The following is a 24,180-nucleotide window of genomic DNA, read 5'->3' as shown; positions in this document are numbered from 1 at the left end:
GAGGAACTAGTTTCAAACTTGGCCGTTATTTGATTGGGTTAAATGTTCTGACCAAAATTTTATACATATTGGCAAATTAATGTAAGGTTTTGAAAGAATTTTTTTTTAGATCTCAATATTTTGTTCAAATCCCATCCACATATTTTTTAGCAAAACAACAACAACACTAATTTCCTTATTTTAGTAAAAAAGTCGCAAATTTTCCAAATCCAAAGGGATCCGGCCCCGCTACCTGTACCTCATTGTATTCTAACTTGCACAGCAACGTCCGAAATATAAAATAACCTACTTCTATTGCGGTATTGAAAATTCAAGATATAATGATAACTGAACTCAATCATTAATAGCGATAGCTGTTTTTGCACAAATAAGAGGAATTCGCGATGCAAATGGTCAGTATTTTAAAAAGTGTGCAACTAATTTTTTCACATTTTTCAACAGTTAGCGACTAATTTTTTTTCACAAATATCAGCAGTTTGAGACTCATATTTTCACAAATTTGAACAATGCTCAATTAATTATTTTCACAATTTCCAACAGTGACAACTCATTTGTTCACAATTTTGAACAGTGTGCAACTTACAGGAGACAAAAATATTTCTAAACTGCACTCGTCCTGCAGGCCGAGTGCATTTAAATTTGCAGTTGTCCTGCAAACACATGCACTCATCCTTGAATATGTGTGAAAAAAAGACTATGACTAATAAAATTTGCTATATCACTGCTAAAATGCTGCTTACTCAGTTATTCATGCAAGCTGATCAAAAAAGAAATGTTAAGCAGTGAAATAAGTTATTTATGAGGAACACAAAATAAATAAATGAAGACTGCTGTTTTACTTTATTCTAATGCTCGCGTGCTATCCGTTTCGGACGTTTGAACATCAAACACCCCCCCCCCCCCCCCATCCCTTTAAAGAACGCTCAAATGTCAGACATTTTTTGGACGAAATTCAGACTAGTTATAAACTGTACTTTGCAGTTAAATAATTCTTTAAAAAAACAACACTTACAGTGAATGCAGTCGAATGGTTCCCTGTCAACATTGACACCAATATTTACTCGGGACTTAGTCTCGCATAACAATGCGCACCTGTTGTATGAAATTTACAATTACAATTTCCAGTTCATTCTCGTTTTACTTTCAAAATAGATATGCTTTAAGAAAATGATTTTATTTAATTATTTACGGGTCCAAAAATACATATTTTAACATCAGCTTTTTCTCTCGTCCTGTAGGACGAGTGCTTTAGGGAAATTTACTTGTCCTTTAAAGTTTTCACTCGTCAATATGAGCGGACGAGTGGAATTTTTGTCCCCTGACTTATTTTTCCATAATTGTCTAGATTACGAGGCTCATTTTTTACAACCTTCAACATTGCGCGACTCATATTTCACAATTTTCTACATTGTGAGACACTTTTTTTTACAATTTTCTAATGTTTGCGACTGATATTTTAAGAATTTTAAACAATGCGCGACTCGTTTTTTCACAATGTTGAATAGTCACCACCCATTTTTCTCACTGTGAACAGTGTGTGACTCATTTTTCCACAATATGAACAGTGTGCGACTAATGTTTTCAAAAAATGAGGCGGCCGAAGTTGCTGCACAAATATAAAAAAGCCCACTGCCATAAATTTTATCCAAAAAATAGCAACATGGCTTATTGGAGCTAAACAACCCTTTCTACATGTACTTTCAACAAGCACACAGACCAATGACAGTAGGACTACTGGCACTGACCGTTGGTTCATCAGCATGAAAAATGGGTGTCAAAAATAGCACAAATAATGTAAAATGTGTAATATGCATGTATAACGATGAAACTTACCAACCACTCGACCAGGAAACATCTGGTGCAGACTATGTGGGATTCGGGATGCTCTCCCACTGGTATCATATGCAGATCAGTGGTCACAAGAACGTACACATCATTAATGTCAGCAATATATATCTCCGACTTCAAACACACAGCTTGCAAAATCGCTGAATATTGCACAAAAGCAGCTTCGTTACAAACTTCCAGCAACTCGAAGTCCACAAGCAGTCTCGTTCCCCACCCACTTTGACTTCGCAGCGAAAGCATGTTTTGGGGGGGAAACCGTTAACATCTCACAAATAAACGTATACTACGGAGATTGACAAGTTGAAAAATAAATTACTCTAATCACTTCCAATTTGCGCACTACGTTAAACTCCAGTTCCATTTTGTCTTTATTGATTGAAATGTTACTCTACACATTCGCTTTGAAAATTTAGCGGTTGGCGTGTTGTTGGAAGTACATGTACACACGGAGTGTATATTGACAGGAGATGAATCGAGTATTTGACCCTTACTGTAGTAAATTCAATCTTATGCAAAAACTATTCATCCGATTTTATTGGTTTATACGTTATCTTGTTGCTTATTAATTCCTCTTTCAAAAAAATATAACTTTTAGTATATTCCCGTTGTTATTAATGGATTTATAGCGAGTTAAACACAAGAAATACACATTTTATGTTTTACCACCGCGCGTTTTAACGTGTTGTGGCTATCGATCTTTTACGATTAGCGTACAGCGAAGTGCCGAGGTTATACATTTTGATGTACCCGCTCACGTCTTTTGTTAAATTATAGTTTCATTTCTCGGCCGATTTTGACAAATTATATATCATTAGAAAGGGTACGTTACGTAGTAAACAGATATATCAATATATATTAAGTTTTTCTTCTGATTTCGACAGCCCGGCGAGTTATAACTTAAACTTTTGCAAATATCATACCGTTTTGGAGTTTTAGAATCTAGATTTACGGTTGACATGTTCGTACTTAATACCAATTTGTAGCGTTTATATTTGGAGTTCAGTTTTAAAAATTACATCTTGCTTAGGAGAATAGAATTCTGTATACGATAGAAAAAAAAATTGTTTAAAAACGAAAGTAATTAAGGAATGAAGGCGGGAAAATGTAGCGCGCGTTCCTAACGCACTGAACTGATGCTACGGTCTTGGCGATTATGCTTTTGTTTAGAAACCGGCCATTTAATTTCTTTTGCCATCTTATTATATTTTTTAGGGAATATATTGTAGTATTTTGTTCACGAAACATATCAATAAAGCTTATTATAAATGAATCTTAATAAATTAACGATTTCAGCTCTTGTTTATAACACAGAAAGGGTGTAAAATTTATGATGAAACAGCGTATATAGCGGACCCTCTCGATATTATTCGGCTTTGCATGCATACTTGAAATAAAATGGGTGTCAAAAACATTCATCGTTTGCTGTTTATTATCAACAAGGTAATTATGTATAATTATTTGAATTGTTATTTACCTTAAATTATCAATTTATTAAAGATTATTGAAAATCACGGTCCGTGTTACGCGGGTCATTTCGTATTTTGACATCAGGGCATCATGTCCAACTATTGAAAATCAGATTTTTTTCACCGGGACAATGACGGCTTGGATTTAGACAGGCAGACAGATAGTTTATTCAGACTTAAACAACAGTACATCGTCTTCAACTCAAACATATAAATTATTTTAAGACGAATTGTTAGGTGATTACACATATAGCAGTGATGATTCTGAGAATGTTGCCATGTTTTTTATCCGTGTAATCTAGAGTCCATGGTTTGAGCATTTTTTTCGCGGTGTTCAATAAAAGATATCTCAATAATCTTGTTTATTGATAGATCTGTGGTTTTATTGCCCCTGTGTTCAGCACAAGCCAATTATCTCGTTATGATCAGATACTGTGCCGACCAATACTAAATAACACTATGGTGTCATACGCCACAGCAGGGACCTATACTTGTATATTGGTCCCTAACCACAGGTGGCAATGTCTGGTCAGTTTACACTTTTTATGATACCTCCATGTCTTCTCGTGGTATTAGTGGTCATTTCTTGGAGTAATGTAACGCCAAATACTCAATTTTGCGTTTATAAGATATGTAGCGTATTGAAAACATTTATAGTCATCTGCCCATACAGATTGCCATAAACTAAATACTGTATAGATGTCAGCCAGCTAAATCACAATAATTATAAGTGCTTAATACCTATACATGTACATTTTAAACATTTAAAAAATCTAATACTTAACATTTAACGTATTTAGCGGGTACCGGTAAAAAAACTCCGTCATTTCGTAGTCCTATAAAGAGTGTATGGTAGTGTACGGAACAACATAATTAAAAACAGCATTCTCATTTGACCACAACGGGGTTAAATAATCTTTCCGAAAAATACAAATAATACAGAGTTTTAATTTAGAATTCTATATATTTATAACTCTGTTAACTTATAAAGATATTTCAATATACATGCATAGACAGTTGACCGTGATTTTCAAGAATCTTTAAATAATTTTAATTAATTGATAATTTATGGTTAATAACCTTTCATATAATTTTACATAATTACCTTTTTGATAATAAACAACAAACGATGAATGTTTTGACACCCATTATATTTGAAGTATGCAAAGCCGAAAAATATCAAGAGGGTCCGCTATACATTTGTATACGCTGTTTCATCATAAAATTAACACCCTTTCTGTGTTATAATCAAGAGATGAAATCGTAAATTTATTAAGCTTCATTAATACTTAGCTTTATGGATATGTCTCTAGAACAAAATATTTCAATATATTTCATAAAAAATATAATAATCATGGCAAAGGAAATTCAATGGCCGGTATCTAAACAAAAGCATAATCGCCAAGACCGTAGCATCAGTTCAGTGCGTTAGGAACGCGCGCTACATTTTCCCGCCTTCATTCCTTAATTACTTTCGTTTTTAAACAATTTTTTTTTCTAGCGTATACAGAATTCTATTCTCCTAAGCAAGATGTTATTTTTAAAACTGAACTCCAAATATAAATGCTACAATTATGTATAAAGTACGAACATGTCAACCGTTAATCTAGATTCTAAAACTCCAAAACGGTATGTTATTTGCAAAAGTTAAAGTTATAACTCGCCGGGCTGCCGAAATCAGAAGAAAAACTTAATATATATTTATATATCTGAAAACTACGATACGTTAGCTTTGTAATGATATATAATTTGTCAAAATCGGCCTAGAAATGAAACTATAATTTAACAAAATACGTGAGTGGGTACATCAAACTTATAACCTCGGCGCTTCGATAGAAGATCGATAGTTACGACACGGTCACGTGACTTAGACACAACAAGATATTTGGCGTAACGGTCCCGTTTCATATCCGTGTAATCTAGAGTCCGTGATGTACATGTCGAATGTGTTAATGTAAAAACTATTGGTATTGTGTTTTTAGTGCAGAAATTGTATTTAAGTTTCGATTTCTAGCTTAAATTTATAGATTTTGTTAAATAATTTGCGTTTAAATTTGATTGTTTGTTGCTTAATTGCGAACTATTTTTTTATGTGTAAATATGCATAGACGCTAGTGGATATGTAATCAGGTTACCGTATTTACATCAATAAAATTTAACGGTTGTTTGTTTTTGTTTGTTTTGTAAATATTTTCTAAAACGTATGTTAAACGCAAAATGAAATTATTAATTAATTTGGGAATAAAATCGCAATATGTATTATGTAAAATCAAATTTGAATTGCCTAGCGCGTGAATTGTCTCCTGGGGGTGAATTGTGTTTGGGTTGCTATTAACGCTATTAACGCTTCCGGCGAGAACTCATTTTATAGCGATTGCGCAATAAAAAACACCACTTTTTCGTCATTTTATCAAAAACTGGACTTTTCCCAGACATGACGAATACGCCATCGTCTAGATCGCGTTCTGGTCCATATACAGGTCAAATTTCAGGCACAGTGTTGGGCCAGTTTTCATGGCCCACAAATCGCGGCTATACCCTGGAGCTTAACGAAACTTAGCCCCCTTTATCATTCGTTCGATTGAACGTCATCAATGATGACGTCCAATACATCACTCATTCCATACTTAATGTGTGTGAAACGATTGGGAATTTACTACAAACCACACATGACGCCGTTTATTTATGAAAGATATGTTCAATTTTACTAGAGTTGCGACACCTTAAGGGTTTCGCGTGATGGAATGAGTGGAGATATCAAATCAAAAAAAAAAAAAAATTGGTACGAAAAAATATGTGGGTACGAAAAAAAACAAATTTGGGCATGAAAACAAATTTGAGTACGAAAAAAAAGGGTACGAACAAAATAAGGGTACGAAAAACTATTTGGGTACGAAAAAATGGGTACCAATTAAAAAATTAGGTACGAGAAAATTCGGGTACGAAAAAAAATGACTACGAACAAATGGGTACGAAAAAAATTTGGGTACGAACAACTTTGTGTACGAAAAAAAAATGGGTATGAAAAAAATGTGGGTAGGAAAAAAAACAATTTGGTTACGAAAACAAATTAGAATACGAAAAATATAGGAAACGAAAAAAATTAGGGTACGAAAAAACTATTTGGGTACGAAAAAAATGGGTACGAATAAAAGTTTTGGTACGAAACAAATTTGGGTATGAAAAAAATGGGTACGAAACAAAATTTGGGTACGAAAAAATTTGGGTACAAAAAACATTTGGGTACGAAAACCATTTGGGTACGAAAAAAATGGGTAGGAAAAAAAAATTGGGTAATACAAAAATTGGGAACGGACACATTTGGAACGAAAAAATGGGTACGAAAAAAATTTGGGTACGAAAAAAAATTTGGGTACGAACAAATTTGGGTACGAAAAACATTTGGGTATGAAAAAAATGGGTACGAAAAAAAAATGGGTACAAAAAAAAAATTGGGTACAAAAAAAAATTGGGTACGAAAAAAAATTGGGTACGAAAAACATTTGGGTTCGAAAAAAAAGGGGACGAAAAAAAAATTGGGTACGAACAAATTAGGGTACAAAAAACATTTGGGTACGAACAAAATGGGTACGAAAAAAAAAATTGGGTACGAAAAAAATTTAAGGACGAAACAATGGGTACAAAAAAAATAGGTACGAAAAAAATATGGTTACGAAATATTATGGGTACGAATTTGTTTATATTAAAAATCAATTTTGAATTGTCTAGCGGGTGAATCGTCTTGTGGGGGTGAATTGTCTTGGGGTTGCTATTAACACTACATGTACTTCCGGCTTATCCATGTGTTTAAAGCGATTGCGCAAATAAAAAACACCACTTTTTCGTCATTTTATCAAAAACTGGATTTTTCCCAGATATGACGAAAAACGCCATATACATGAGAAATTTCAGCACAAGTGTCGGGCCAGTTTCAACACTCTCAAATCGCTGCTATACGCTGGAGCTTATCGAATTTTAGTCGCCATTATCATTTGTTCAATTGAACGTCATCAAATGATGACGTCAATATAGCACTAATTCCATAAAAACCAGGAGTCAATGACCCTGCACTGAAATTTTGAGGAGTCAAATTGAAAAATTCTGGGGTCAACTTTGAAGTGCGTTAATTGTGTTTTTGTCTGTATTATTCAATTTTTTTAGATAAAAACATGCTCCAAGAGTTACACAATATCTAAAAAAAGTTATACTGCGTTATTAAATAAAAATACCATGATACATAACACAACATATTTTAATGAATTGGTACACAAAGATAAGGACAAAATATCAATAATTTGTGCGAACAATATCAACTTTAAGTTTTTCAAAAACAAAACATGTTCATTTTACAACTTTTATTATTTCTATCACTATACTATGTTTATTTGTTAAAACAATAAATGCTCATTAAAATCTACTTCATCATAACACATTTAAGTAATTTAAGATATGTACCTGTAGCACCTTTTCATTACATATTTATCCTTGTTATTTTATCATCATCCCTATGATAGCTTTTGTACAAAAACACAATCTAAATGCATGGAACATCTAGTATATCTATTACTGTTTATCCGAATACTATACATGTTGGAAATATATACACTTAAGAATGCCTTACCAGTAGTAGTTTAACTTTAATAATCCAAAATTTCCTTGTTGTTATCTGGTTTAACAAACCTTATTTAATGTTCGTTAAATCCAGTTAATACTATCTCCATTATTGAATCACCATTACTTGTAATTTGAATTGTTGTTGTTGTTTGAATCGCCATTTTTTAATTGAACGCGGGTTTAATGTTAATTTACAATACGTCCGCTAATTACAATGTCAAAGGTCAAGACGTAGCAATTTAATTCTACTCGGATAATTTATATCTAATTGAGAAAATGTGTTTTCTTAATGTTTATGTGTAGTATTATGACTTGTGAGTATAAAAAAACAACGCCCGGGGTAGACCTCTATTCCCTCGATTATAGACCGAGTTTCAAATACTGAAACATTAATTTTGATTAGGAGCACAGGCCGATTTATTACCATGGAACTGGAGATGTTAACTGACTGACACACGGGTTAAATTTTCGATGCGTCAAAATGACGCACGGCAGAAAAAAGGGTTGCATCAAAAATGAGTCATTTTTAATTTGCTCGCGTCAAAACGCAGGATTCTGCTTCTATTGAAATCGCTGGTCCAATATTTGTTTTGAAGTTAAATATGCATACCGATGTTGATGAAGATTAGACTAACAGTGTAGTGTGACTTCTGTGGTATAAACATGCTTTTTGTTTGTTTAATATATTAACCAATTTTGTTAGCTCAAATGACCCAGTGTCAAACTTGGCTGAGATTTAATTTATACAAATCTTCTGACCAAACTTCATTAAGATTTGCGAATAAATTAAAGAAAGCGAAACAGTTTTTCAAATTCAGCCAAGACATCATTAGAACAAATGACCTGACCAAGTTTCTTGAAGGATGCACAGTAAATGTGATTTCTAGAGTGGTAACAAGATTTTACTATAGCCAATGGCCCATATAAAGAAAACTGCTATGCCCTCAACGGCCATGGTTTTGAACCGACAGAACATTTTTAACTATACCCAGAATTAATAAAACCTTATCAAACATTAGTAATTTGAATGACTATACATGTATTAAACACCCCAAAAAACTCATGAATGTAAAATCAAACCCCGTTGTTGTTTACTTTTCAACCCCAGTTTGTGAGAAATAAATGGGTTTCTAAAATTTATCGCATGGAAATGGTATATACAATACTAATAATTCAACTTGTCATAAAAAATTTGAGTGCACAATTATATTTACAGAGTAATCTGCCCCTGCGAAATGTTGTTCTGCAGTTCACGAATAATTCGTGAACAGTTCATGAACTGTTTGTGAACTGAGTTCATGAATTGTTCACGAATAGTTCGTGAACAGAAAATGAGCCACGTCTGTGAAAAGTTCTTGAAATTTTAGTTCATGAACTGTTCATGAACACTAATGGCATGAAGTGTTCATGAAATATTATTGAAACCTAATGGCATGAAGTGTTCATGAACTATTCTTGAACCCGTGTGGCATGAAGTGTTCATGAACTATTCTTGAACCATTATGGCATGAAGTGTTCATGAACTATTCATGAACATCAATGGCATGAAGTGTTCTTGAACAGTTCATGAACAACACAATTCTTGAAAAATTCTTCAGGGTTTTGCTGTTCACGAACAGTTCATGAACATTTTCCTTCTATTTTTCAATGGCTCATTTTCTGTTCACGAACTGTAAGTGAATAGTTCATGAACCATAGTTCTTCAAGAGTTCATGAACTGAGGTGGCATGAAATGTTCATGAACTATTCATGAACAAGAATTTGTCAATTTATGCAAAGGTTATCATAAGTGTTACTAAAGCTCAACAAACAGGTCAGGGTAAGAAGAAACAAGTCTTGTATTAGCACTTAACATATTGATAGCAACATATAACAATAATTTAAATATAACACTAATAACTGAGATACAAGTGGTTTGATAATACTCTTTAAATTTCATAATACAACTTTGCACTATATGTTCATGAATAATTCATGTATTGAAAAGATTATGAATAGTCTCATTTTCAGTTCAAGAATCATTTACTAATCAATGGTTTCCCTGAAATGGTTACACTTACAGTGCCAAAGAACTTGAAATGGAACCAATGGCTGATCAGTTCAGCCAGTAATTTATTAAAGACTTACATTTTCAAATATAACATAAACCATGTGCCTTCCGTTTCAACTTCCTGTGCACACAATATTCTTTCTTTGTAAAAACAGCAATGCAATGTACATTGAGTTCTTGATATCATCTTAAACTGTTCTTGAAATAAGATGTCCTTAAAACGTTCTTAAACTTGTCTTTTAAGTCTTCCAAAAACAATGACAGATCCTTTTAAGAACATATTGGATTCTTAAAAAGTCCATCATACGTTCAAAAACATTGTGTAGACCTGTTTAAGAACATCAGAAGGAAACATGTTGTTCAAAAAAGTTCTTAAAGTGTTCAAGAATAGTTTAAGAATAATTCAAGAACAGGAAAGTTCCTTAAAAAGTTATTGAAGTGTTCCTGAAGGCAGTTCTTGAACAGTTCTTTTACAAATGTTCTTAAAATTCTCTAGAACAGGTCAAGAACTCTTACTTACAGTGGTGAAAGTACTATGCATATTCATACTAACTTCACAGGTTTCACAAATCTAGATTTGTATGCTAGACATTTCAATATTACTTTCAAAAATATGTATGAAACATCTAGCACAAAGGAATTCATGAATTATTCATGATGGATCCTTAAAGTCTGTCTCAGAAAAGTCATTAGAAATACTTGTGCATGAAATGTTCATCACTAAGTATTTATGGTTAGATGAAGAACTGTTCATGAACTTTGAAATGTTCAACAATAATTCATAAACAGTTCGTAAACATGTCTTAAGAACAGTTCATGTCCAAAAGTTCATGAACCAAGCTAAGGAACTTTTTCAGAACCGTTCATGAACAGTTCTTGATTGGCTTGAAGTGTTCATGAAATCATGAACAACATTTCGCCGGGGTGTCATATCTATTACCTGTCAATAATACCCGAAAGGGGAGTTAGACAGTATACAGTCTTGGCCAAACATGGCCGGACCGACGGACACGTCCTGTAAAATTGTGTAAGGTCTGGCCTGTCTGTCAAATTTACAGGACTGATTGTCCGGTAAAAAAAACAAAAACAAATTCATAGGTTTGTATAGGTTTGTTAATGGCTCTGAAAGTTTTCTGAGGTGCAAAAATAGCAATAGCGTCTTTATGCACGTGCTTTTCCGTACCAACGCTCTTTCTGCTGACGGAATTTTCCGAGGGCACCTGATTGGTCTATTTATGTGCATCTTACAAATGCGGGTCAGGACGGTCCAAATCCATGACGGCCTAGTCGCTTAACAAGATAATCATAAATCTGATTATTACAATTTAAACTAGAAATGGCGCGGCAGAGGCCGACGCGTATCCCCACGCCGAATGTTTGACCTAGATGTGCCCCAGGGTTGGTAATGGGGCCATGCATAGCTGAGATTGACCGTATTGTCATAAGAGAAGTTCATCATCAATTAGAAGTGAATTGGTGTAGAAATGAAGAAGTTATAGTAAAAGGCAATTTTGGGTGGGTGTGACATATGTGGGCAGGGCGCCCCAGGGTTGGTAATTGTGCCATGCATAGTTGAGATTGACCGTATTGTCATAAGAGAGGTTCAGTATCAATTTGAAGTGAATCGGTGTAGAAATGAAGAAATTATAGTAAAAGGCAATTTTGGGTGGGTGTGGTCTATGTGGGCGGGGCGCCCCAGGGTTGGTAATGGGGCCATGCATAGTTGAGATTGACTGTATTGTCATAAGAGAAGTTCAATATCAATTTGAAGTGAATCGGTGTAGAAATGAAGAAATTATAGTAAAGGCAATTTTGGGTGGGTGTGGTCTATGTGGGCGGGGCCCCAGGGTTGGTTATGGGGCCATGCATAGTTGAGATTGACCCTAATGTCATAAGAGAAGTTCAGTATCAATTTGAAGTGAATCCGTGTAGAAATGAAAAAATTATAGTAAATGGAATTTTTTGGTGGGTGTGGCCTATGTGGGCGGGCGCCCCAGGGTTGGGATTGGGGCCATGCATAGTTGAGATTGACCCTAATGTCATAACAAAAGTTCAGTATCAATTTGAAGTGAATCCGTGTAGAAATGAAAAAATTATAGTAAATGGAAATTTTTGGTGGGTGTGGCCTATGTGGGCGGGGCGCCCCAGGGTTGGGAATGGGGCCATGCATGGTTGAGATTGACCGTATTGTCATAGGTGAGGTCCAGTATCAATTTGAAGTGAATCGGTGTAGAAATAAAGAAGTAAATGTAAAATAACCTAAAAAAATGAGTGATAATTTCTGACGCGGCCCCACCCCAACCCCTATAACTTTTGACCCAGGGGTCAGATCAAAATTCCAAATAGTGCAGGGTCGCACATATGCTCATAGCTACCATGTGTGTAAATTTCAAGGTTCTAGTGCTTTTAGTGTAGGAGGAGATAGTGGCCAGGACGGACGGACAGACGGACGGACAGACGGACGGACGGACGGCGGAGATCACCACAATATCCCCACCTTTTTTTCAAAAAGCGTGGGGATAATGATGCAGATATCAATTTGTGTGGTTTTAATAGCAATAGTAATGTATAATAATGATCATTGTCATTCAAACCGTTATTATCTTGGCTATCAATGTCCATGCGTGAAACAGGCCGGTTGTCATTTATCGAGGCCGTTGTAAGTTTAGGCTGTATTGACCAGACTCATACCTGACATGCGCGCTAAGCATAGCTTAGACTAGTTAAAAAAGTATAAAGTACTTTTGTTTTGGAAATTGTTCTTAAGATATTACAAAGAAGCGATTCCTGTTTATATTCACTGTTAACATGCGTTCAGCATTTAAAAAAAACAAGATGTGTTTGTGAAACACAATGTCCCCCTATATGATGTTTGACATTGTAGGATGACCTTGACCTTGTGAAGGATGACCTTGACCTTGACCTTTCACCACTCAAAATGTGCAGCTCCATGAGATACACATGCATGCCAAATATCAAGTTGCTATCTTCAATATTGCAAAAGTATTCATAAAATAAGCGATTTGGGCCACATATATTTGACCTCTGACCTTGAAGGATGACCTTGACCTTTCACCACTCAAAATGAGCAGCTCCATGAGATGCACATGCATGCCAAATATCAAGTTGCTATCTTCAATATTGCAAAAGTATTCATAAAATGAGCGATTTTGGTCACATATAATTGATCTCTGACCTTGAAGGATGACCTTGACCTTGACCTTTCACCACTCAAAATGTGCAGCTCCATGAGATACACATGCATGCCAAATATCAAGTTGCTATCTTCAATATTGCAAAAGTATTCATAAAATGAGCGATTTTGGCCACATATATTTGACCTCTGACCTTGAAGGATGACCTTGACCTTGACCTTTCACCACTCAAAATGTGCAGCTTCATGAGATACACATGCATGCCAAATATGAAGTTGCTATCTTCAATATAGCAAAAGTTATTGCAAAATGTTAAAGTTGGCGCAAACAGACAGACAGACCAACAGACCAACAGACAGACAGGGCAAAAACAATATGTCCCCCACTACTATAGTGGGGGACATAAAAATTGCTAAACAAAACTAGTACCATGTATGGCGTGTATTATTATTTAACGTCAGATACAAATGTGTGACCTTAAAATTAATAGCTATTCAATAATTTTATCATTTTATATCATAAACACCTTTGACTGAGCATATATAGATAGATAGAAAAACCACACGCTGCACATATTACAGGCTTTTGTATTGCAGATATTTAATTTCTTCTTTGCATATTCAATTAATAAAAAAACTCAAATAGATGTCTATTCTTAGTTTGCTGTCTTATTGTACCCTCAAATTATAAATGTTTCTTCAATAATTGAATTTTCAGAAACCTCATTCTTTAAAAGAAATTTTCAAAGTTATTTGGTTAAAGCCACACATTTTGAAATGAAATACATGTTAATCAATACATAAAGATGCAATTTGAAAGTGTGCAAAATTGTCATTAAATCTATAGCCTTACATGTGTATATTCTAATTGGCATAGATAAAATTAAATCTATAGCCTAGTTAGAAAATAATATATTATTGTTTAAATGGTACCGCTTTTAAACCAAAAGTAGGATTTGTAGACATAAATGTCTATTTCGACAAATGCAATTATTTTTAAGTTTTAAAGCGCAAAAAAGACTGATTTCTACCTTGTAATCACCAGATATATTCTAAATGGCAAAGATAAAAATATGTTTATTATTTATACATAAATTTACTATGCCATGCAGTTAATTTTTAGGTGTGTGGCTTTAAGTCATTTACAAAGTTGAGCAAATATAATCATTTTCTACAAATAAATCATCCTCTGAAGCCCCCACTGAGATTCAAACTCAGACCTCTTTCCTCTGTGAAGGAAAGTATTCTATCTTGAAATACAAGGGCATGTAAGAGGAAAGTTAGCTATTTTAAATCTATCAACAAATAGATTTGAACAATATTTATATGTTATTAAAATATGCAAACATCCCATAAGTTTATTTTTCACATGACCTTCAAAACAGAACAGACATCTCTGAATCTGCAATACATTACATTCTTAAGTGTTAACAAGGTAAATGTTACGACTAACAACAGACGACACACAAAAGGCGATCACAAAATCCAGAGTTTAAAAGAATTTACGATACACGAGATACGTATTTCATACTTTACAAGAGCGAAGGAGTCATAAAAAAACTTAATTTATTATTAGCAACACGCTTACCTCAATTTTAACTTAAACCCAATGCTTTAAACAATAAAGTTACAATGATATGAACTTCCATTTTCTGTTCTTCCTTCCCTTTCTCAAATTTTATTTAAAACCACACTATTTTTTAATTATAAAAGTATAAAATGCTAACCATTCTGACCTTAAACACAATATAGGAAACCGTACATCCAACTTGTCGTCATTAAAGTCCAGAGTTTACATGAAATTATGTTACACGAGATATGTATTTCATACTACACTACGCGACCCGTGATTTTTGCCGCGATTCTCGCATCACCGCATGTACATGTAACATATATGTTTACACTTACATTATACATTGCAATAATAAAGCTTTTGTTGTTGTTGTATACAATGGGCGTATTAGCTAAAATACTCCCGTTCCGACATGAATTTGATGAAGTATTGTCGGAAGCTTTAACGGCTCCAAATTAATATAACAGCGCAGAATGATCATGCAATAATTATTGAACATAACATGTAAACATTATTTAATTATATTCCAGGCCCGAATACACTACCACTTTTCAAATTCCATATTGTTGCCATATACATGTAGCACTGTCTAAATTGAAAGTTGCATAGTGTTTTGTCATTGGTCGGTTATAAATACCTTGTTTCTCTATACATGGTATTTGATTTAGACAAAACTAATAATTTGGTAATTTACGAGAAATATGATATAAGCTTTTTAAATACGCTCGTCCCGCATTATGCACTGTACTCTTTACACTTCTGAAAAATGGCGTAGTCATATGGTTGTGTTAATGAAATTCTCAAACATATTTACCGATATAAATGTTTAAGATTATTTTTTCGTAAGTGATGTTGTAATTATGTTGGATTATTTGATAATTGTGAACATTAGAAAAGCGTTATGTATACAGTTATCGATACAATTTGGTTTATATGCATGAATTGCTGAATCATCGATGTCACCGATATCCACTGCGATCATGGCGAATCACCGCAAACTGAGGGGAATCAGGGCGAAGATTATCTTGCTCTCGCACGACGGCAGAGTGACGAATCACGTGAAATCGCGGTGATTTTCCACTCAAAAAGCAAACTGTCCGCCTTGACTCCGCAAATTAGGCAACAATCACGGGTCTCGTAGTGTATACATTGTATATACAGAAGCGAAGGAGTCATAAAAAAACAAAATTTAGTATTAACGACACGCTTACATGTACATCAATTTTAACTTTAATCCTTTGCTTAAAACAATAAAGTTACGAAGATATGAACCTCCAATTTTGGTCATCCTTCTCTTTCTCAAAATTTATTAAAAACCACACTATTTTTTTTTAAATTTGTGTATCAATTCTAACCATTCTTACCTAAAACATGATTAACCCTTTCAGTGCGGGAACCGAATTTTGAAGGCATTTGCAAACAGTTTGGATCCAGATGGGACGCCACAGAACGTTGCGTCTCATCAGGGTCCAAACTGTTTGCTATTCTGATAATATTCTTTGAAAAAAAATCGAAGAAAATGCTAATTTTAGAAATTCAGCAGACGACATTTTAGCAGACGACAAATTTCCCAGCATGCAAAGGGTTAAGGAAACCGAAATCTTTATGCAGCGAGTTATTTATTCTTATGGAAGATTAAATTATGCATGACAAAAATACAATCGGAAATATTTTTACAATCTTTTGATGCTTTAAAAAATATTTTACTGTTAAATAAAATAACACGTCTGACTTGTCGTCATTAAAATCCAGAGTTTTAATGAAATTACGTTACACGAGATACGCATTTCATACCATATTAGAGCAAAGGAGACATAAAGAACTTAATTAGGTATAGGCAACACGCTTACCTAAATTTAAACTTTAATCCAATTCTTAAAACAATAAAGTTGCAAGATACAGTAACATGCATGCACTTCCATTTTCTGTGATTTTTTTGCGTTCCATTTCTCAAAATTTATTTACAACCACACTAATTCTTAATTACATTTGTATCAAATGATTAACATAACAAAGCCGTAATCCTGTCGCTGTAAGTTATTTTATTCCTATGAAAATTTAAATTATGCATGGCAAACACAAAATCCAAAATAATTTTGGATTCTTTCTATGCTTTAAAACATATTTAACTGCACGACTGACTTGTAGTCATTAAAATCCAGAGTTTAAATGAAAATACGCCACACGAGATATAGCTGTATTTCATATCAATTCATGTGTGCTGAACAAAGGGGCAATTATACACTAGGCTTACAATGCTTAAACCAAAAGGTTCCAAATTGTTGCAAACAAATAAATTAAACATTCACATTTATCAATTATAATTACAAGCTATTTGTTTTTGTTCTGCTATAAATTGTGGTGTGGTCAACCTATGAGAGAATCAGGTGAACCACTGCCCTAATCAGAAATCAGTCTGAATTAATGTTACTCAGCTTTACATATTCTACTAATTATTAATTAAATTAAAAAATTAAATCTTGACAGAACCTTGTCAAGTTGACGATGCTTATAATTTGAGAAGTTAATGATTTATAATCATCGAGGGGGGTATTCCAGACGTAAAACATTGCATCATTTCATGGAAAACAGCTGCACAACTGTATGCGAAAAGGTAAAACAGTATATTCTATCGAGAACTAACTTGCATGATAGCAACGTCCGAAATGTGCAAACTCCGACATCTATTTCGATATTTATAAATTCAAGATATAACGTTAACTGAACTGTTGTACAGAAATCAAACTATAAAACTTGTGTTTTGATAAAAAAAATAAGCAAAGCAAACCAAAAAAACTTACCCTTTTAACGGCAAAACAATTAATTTATCCAATATTCAACACATGTATTTCCATTCAAATTATGCCCTTGTCCTTGAACTTTTACGGTTGATTGTCGTTTCGTGCCACTACCAGTTCGTGCCACTAATATGTGTGTTGTTTATTTTTCAAGGTAAGTTTCGTAATAAATAAATGTGTTTGAAAACTTTCTCGCATGGTAATGGTATATAAAATTCAACTCATCGGACAAAGTCAAGAACAATGACACTTACCAAGTTTTCTGAACAACCGTACATAGCGCAAAAGATTTACAGACGTTTCGCGCCCAAGTCTTTTCGCACCCTAGTTATTTCGCCCCCAAGACGTTTCCGCCCTGGTCGTTTCGCACCTGGTCGTTTCGCCCCCATACTAGCGGAACAATAGTTGTTGAGTAGTTTAATTGATGACCATTATATAATTTTATTAAGAGGATATTTATCACGTCAATGACTAAACTTATAGTCTAGACTCTAGAGTAGTAACAAAAAACTAAAAAGAGATATTTTTTCTGACCTATTTATTCATTTGACATACAATAACGTAGAATAACAGTGTAAAACAACGTGATGAACACATACGATATTTCAGTAGTTTAGTTACATAAAACGACAATGAAAGCATTCTTTATTTATATATTTTATGAACTACATAAACACAACAGCGTATAAGCAACACAAAGAACAGTCCGTATATGTAATAACTCTGAACTCGTCGGTGGGTAACTCACAACTGGCTTTATTCATAGATTCACATATATATAAATCTCAATACAAGTAACTCATGACTGCATGCTTTAACAAGACAATACGAGTTGTGTCCCTTACATTACAATACATGACATCCCCTTTTCTTTCTTTTTTTAAAAATATAAACACATGATACACCAACTACTCTATCGTTACATATGCGAAGAGGTTTATGAAAGAAAGCAAATAACATAACCTGTAGTAACACATTATAAACTGTTCTTTTTATAAAACCATAGTGGGAATTTCTTTTAAACCTCTGAGTGTTAAATTGTTATTGAAAACAGAATATTCTATATGAATAAAATGCACTCTAAGTAATGAAGAACTTCTTATAAATTAAATATGCAATTGAACTTCATAAAATCAAATGAACAATAAAACAACATGTAAGACAAAATTATTCACTAAAATACATGTTTGCTAACTTTCCAAAAAATTGTCTCTGTTATCTCGGATTCAAGCTTGTTCAGGACAAAATGACAAATGCCAGATACAGTAAATGTCGGGTTTCAGCTAGGAAATGATAACAGACTGTTATAACACCGAAAACAAGCTAGAAAGTAGATACACCCAAAAATAATTAATATTGGATTTTTGTGAGAAGAAAATTTCATGAACATTTTGTTGTTAGAAGAAAAATCAAAGCGCTGAAGGCACTGAATCTTTAAACCTTAACCAACAGTTTGATATGATAAAAATAAATATGTACAAACTGTTCCTACTGTTTACTACCACAATACATCTTACATATACAAATACCATTATTACCGAATGATAGTTATTAAACAGTTTATTAATAAGTTTATTTTGCACTACAATAAGGCAGTCATATGACACATGTTTTGCACTTCACATCTTACACATAGTCATTTAACCGTATCGGTTTGTGAACTTCTCTTCCTGACCTCGTTTTCTTTCTAACAGTGTCTTGTACACTCTCTTTCCCCGGTTTGTCTCGAGTTTCGCTCGATCTCGCACTAGCACTGTTTTCGTGATTTGGAGTTGTTGATGGTTGTTCTGCTACCGTCTCTGTTGTCGCTGTGGGTGCCGGTATGTACACGTCATTGTTTGTGGTGATAATGTGTGGTCTTTCCTTTGTTTTCATTAGCATGTCCGTGTTTCGGCGATATTCGCGCCCCGATTCGCCTGCCTTAACGATATGTGATCGCGGGTATTCGGACGGTTTCACATACTCTGCCGGTTTCCAGCCAGATGGGGTTTTAATTCGTACTGCGTCCCCTGGCTGAAGATTGTCCTTGCTCTTCGCGTGTTGGTCGTAGTAGAATTTTTGCTTTTCACGAAATTCTAACAACTTCGGTGCGACATTTTCACTGGTTGTTTCTGGTTGTCGCAATGTTTGTTTCATAGGTATTGGTGTTTTTGCGCGTCGACCCATCAAACGTTGCATCGGTGATCCGATGTTATCGCGTGGTGTGTTTCTTAGTTCTAACAGGGCTAAGTAGATGTCGTCCCCTGTTTCGCTACACTTTTTAATTAGATTTTTCACGGTTTGTACAGCCTTTTCAGCAAGGCCGTTTGTTTGTTGGTGCAAAGGCGACGACGTAATATGGGTGATGCCATATTTTTCGATGAATTCTCGGAATTCAGCACTGGTGAACTGTGGACCGTTGTCCGAGATGATTGAGTCCATGATTCCATAACGAGCCACGTTTTGCTTGATGTGTTTTAAGATGGTGCTCGTTCGAGTGTCTCTTTGCAATGGTGCTACTTCAATGAAGTTGGAGAAGTAGTCTACAATGATTAGGTAATTGTTACCCTCTAGTTCGCATAAGTCCATTCCAACTTTGCTCCAGGGTAGCTCAGGTACTGGTTGGATGATCATTGGCTCCTTTTGGCTCATCTTGCGATGCATTAAACACGCACTACACTTGCCAATAAGATCTTCAATTTGTTTGTTCATGCCGGGCCAAAATACTAACTCTCTCGCCCTCTTTTTACAGTTTACTACCCCTAAATGCGACTTATGTATCGCTTTCAACGTTTCTGTTCTCATTTCTTTCGGGATACACACGCGTTCCCCTCGGTACAGAACTCCATTGTAAATTGATATTTCATCGCGGTAATCCCAAAATGGAACGGCTTCAACTGGAACTTCGCACTTCGTTTCTGGCCATCCTCGAATGATAACCTTTGCCAGTACTTGGAATTGTTCATCCGCTTGTGTTGCGCGTGCAATTTTGTCATGGTTTGAACACGACAGCGTGTCGAGCTTCAAAACCATCAACTCCTCATCGATAGTTTTCTCATCTTGATTTTCTAACGGTAATCTGCTGAGGCAGTCTGCTAGACCCATGTCCTTGCCGCTTTTGTGCACGAGGTTGAAGTCATACGGTTGAAGCTTCAAAATCATTCGTTGAATCCTTAGCGGAGCTTTATGTATTTCTTTCTTTAGAATCGACTCCAACGGTTTGTGATCAGATTCCACTAGGAAAGTATCTCGGCCATATAGCAGTTTGTGGAATTTTTCACAGCCATATACAACGGCTAGCATTTCTTTTTCGATCTGAGCGTACCGTTGCTCTGTCGGTGTGAGCGCACGTGACGCATATGCCACAACACGGTCCTGTTGGATTATCGCGGCTCCCAGGCCTCTCATTGATGCGTCTACTGTGAGTGTGACAGGTTTTTTCAAGTCGTAGTACTGAAGTACTTTTGTTGAAACAAGAGCTTCTTTTATTTTATTGAACGCGCGCTTCGCTTCGTCACCCCAGCTCCACGTTTCTAGCCTTTTCATATCGCGCAGTGGTGCATTCAACTCACTGAGATTTGGGATGAACTTAGACACATACGATAGCATGCCTAACACGGTTTCCAGCTCACTGAAGCTTTCTGGCTCTCTCATGTCTGCTATCGCCTTCACTCTTTGATCTGTCGGTTTAATTCCGTCTCCAGTCAGTTTGTGACCTACATAGTCCACCTCCGGCTTGGCAAACATACACTTTTTCTTATTCATCTTCAGATTAATTGAACGTGCCTTTTGAAGCACCGTTTCCAAGCGCCTGTTATGTTCTTCCAGTGTTCTACCATGAATCAAAATGTCGTCAACAATTATTTCTACCCCGTCAATGTTACCAAAGTTCTGTTCCATGGACCGTTGGAACACTTCACTCGAACACTTCACGCCCATCGGCATCCGCAGGTATCGGTACCTGCCGAACGGAGTATTAAACGCTGTGAGCTTCGAGCTCTCTTCAGTTAATTTTATTTGGTAATAACCCATATTCGCGTCTAGCGTTGTAAAGTATTTACTCCCATTCAATCTTGTGGCAACATCATCAAAACTGTTCATTGGGTAATGTTCTCTTCGGATTGCGCGGTTTAAATCTGTGGGGTCAATGCATATTCGCACTCTTCCGTTTTTCTTCCTTACGCACACCAAACTACTGACCCATTGCGTAGGTTCTGTTACTTTAGCAATAATGTTGCATTTCTCTAAGTGTTTTAGTTCAGCTTGCAATTGTTCACGAATCGCGACTGGAACCGGTCTTGGTGCATGAACTACTGGTTCTATTGACTTATCGATTTTAATCTCGTACTCGCCCGGTATACACCCAATCTCTTCCCCAAGGACGTCACTATATTTCTCAATGATAGATTCTGTTTCAAGTCTTGCGGTGTGTATTCTCATGATCAGCCCAAAATCAACTGAATCATCCCTTCCAAGCAAGTTTATGCCTCTTGGAGTGTTCATAATCTGGAAATTAACCGAACGCTTGATATTTTTATGCTCGCACAGCAGTGTAATCATTCCTAGCGCCTTCACTGCTGGCCCATTGACACCGCTAATAATAACATCACTCCTTGTGATTGGTGCAACCTTTTCAAATAGCTTCGCTGTTCCATATGACATGACACTGCACATTGCGCCACTGTCGATTTCAAATTTTATCGTTTTACACCCTATTTTCAAGTTAGCGGACCATTCATGATTATCTTCACTCGATGTTGCGATAAATACGTCGTTCACATCCGCATGTTCAAACTGGTTAAACATTTCCTCGACCTGGTCTTCCTGGGCTTCGGTGTAGTTGACACGTCGTTGACCTCCACGGCCCCGATATCCACGGTGGATTCCCCGATCACTTCCGCGATGACGCAGTCTACGTCCATAGCCACGTGCCCCTCTGTGTGATATCCCCTTTTGTTGATGCGATGTCCCACCGACTGCAGGACATAATTTGGATGCCTTGAAATGGCCAAACTCACCGCAATTGTCACACTGTTTTTGATAGGCGGGACATTTCCTTACTTCATGTTTTCTGCAACACTTGGCACAGTATTTTTGTTGCTTATGAGGGTTTTGATGCGTTCTAGCGATGTTTACGTGAGGGCTTTCGCCCAGTGATTTGATGTGAGACGCGGTCAATTCTATTTGCCTACAAACCTGCACGACACGTTCGATGGTAAGTTGTGTAACCGGTATCTCCATTAGCTTTTCACTACACTTTGTGTCATTCACGCCATTAATGATCATGTCACATATTAACCCTTCTTTTTGTTCCCCATATTGACAGTGTTCGGCCTTTCTTTTTAATTCCGAAATGTAATCCATTATTGACAGGTTACCACGCTTTGTGTTGAGGAACTCTTGTCTTTTAATGTTACGGTAATTATGCACTCCGAAATGTCTGTCAAATTTTGTGAAAACTGTTTCTAGATGGTATTTATCCTCGGCTGGCACTGCCGCGATTCCAGCATCCTGATTGGCAACAACTTCCGGCGCCCACGCGAACGAATCGTAAATTTTTACGCACTCTCTCCCCATGTTGGCAAGTAGGACACCAACCTTTCTTTTTCCAGGCTTGTCGTCCAGACCTAGCGCGTCCAAGTGAATTATGAAGTCCCGTTTGTAGTCTTCCCAACTTGATGCACTTTCTGACGGGTTAAATTCCGGTAATGGCCTGATTCCCTTCGAAGCCATTTCGCTGTTGTATAAAATGAACCTTTAACAACAGATTTGCAACGTACGATTGTCATGCAATCGCCTGATTGCGCCGATTTTTAATAGATTTCTGACACCATGTAATAACTCTGAACTCGTCGGTGGGTAACTCACAACTGGCTTTATTCATAGATTCACATATATATAAATCTCAATACAAGTAACTCATGACTGCATGCTTTAACAAGACAATACGAGTTGTGTCCCTTACATTACAATACATGACAGTAGAGTCTATTTGTTTATTTATTTGGCATAAAATAACGTAGAATTACAGTGTTGTAAAACATCGCGATGAATACATACGATAATTCAGTAGTTTAGTTACATAAAACGATTTAGAAAAGGAGATGGGCAATTCTTCACAATGAAATTAGATTACATCCATTAAAGTCATGCAAGTGAGTTCAGTATAAGAACATGTAATCATGTAACTTCGAAACACAATGAGCAGTCACTATGACCAATTTGATTGTGTTAGTCACTGAGAGATATAGTTTTGTTCTCTACATGAAGATAAAATTTCATATTAACACAATTAAGCTTCAAAAGTATTTCATAAAAAAAAGGCTTGTATTACTCTACAGCTAACTTAAAATTTTAATGTTATATGTTTTTAAGTAACATTAATGATTAATTTCTTGCTCCTGTGTCTGCCTTGAACAGAAAACAAGACTTTAAACAGCATCTGAATTAATGTGACAATATGAATTAAAAATGCATATTTTTCAAGTATTATTTATGTTATAATTACATGTTTTAATATATATTTCATGTTTTTTTTCTGACATTTTAATGCAACTTGTGTCACTTAATTAACATTTTTTAGTAGTTTAGTTACATAAAACGACAATGAAAGCATTCTTTATTTATATAGTTTATGAAGTACATAAACATGACAACACGAAGAAATGTCCGTAGGGTCTATTTGAACACATTCGATA

The 24,180-nt window shown here is 35.4% G+C and overlaps 2 protein-coding genes across 2 annotated transcripts in view; one reads left to right on the top strand and one right to left on the bottom strand.

The window, feature by feature from the left end:
- Positions 1-24,180, top strand: part of LOC127866977 (uncharacterized) — a 344,898-nt gene that overhangs the window by 136,989 nt on the left and 183,729 nt on the right. The window lies entirely within an intron of this gene.
- LOC127865492 (uncharacterized protein K02A2.6-like) lies at positions 19,047-23,215 on the bottom strand. The gene is made up of 2 exons (XM_052405343.1): positions 22,399-23,215; positions 19,047-21,969 (listed from the first exon to the last, which is right to left on the bottom strand). Exons 1-2 carry the CDS (start codon positions 23,213-23,215, stop codon positions 19,130-19,132), a joined length of 3,657 nt encoding a protein of 1,218 aa, XP_052261303.1. The 3' UTR covers positions 19,047-19,129.

Source organism: Dreissena polymorpha, chromosome 2 (genome assembly GCF_020536995.1).
Source record: "Dreissena polymorpha isolate Duluth1 chromosome 2, UMN_Dpol_1.0, whole genome shotgun sequence".
Classification (NCBI taxonomy): Eukaryota; Metazoa; Mollusca; class Bivalvia; order Myida; family Dreissenidae; genus Dreissena; species Dreissena polymorpha.
Note: the sequence above shows the minus strand (reverse complement) of the source record. Positions and strands in the feature narration are given on the sequence as shown.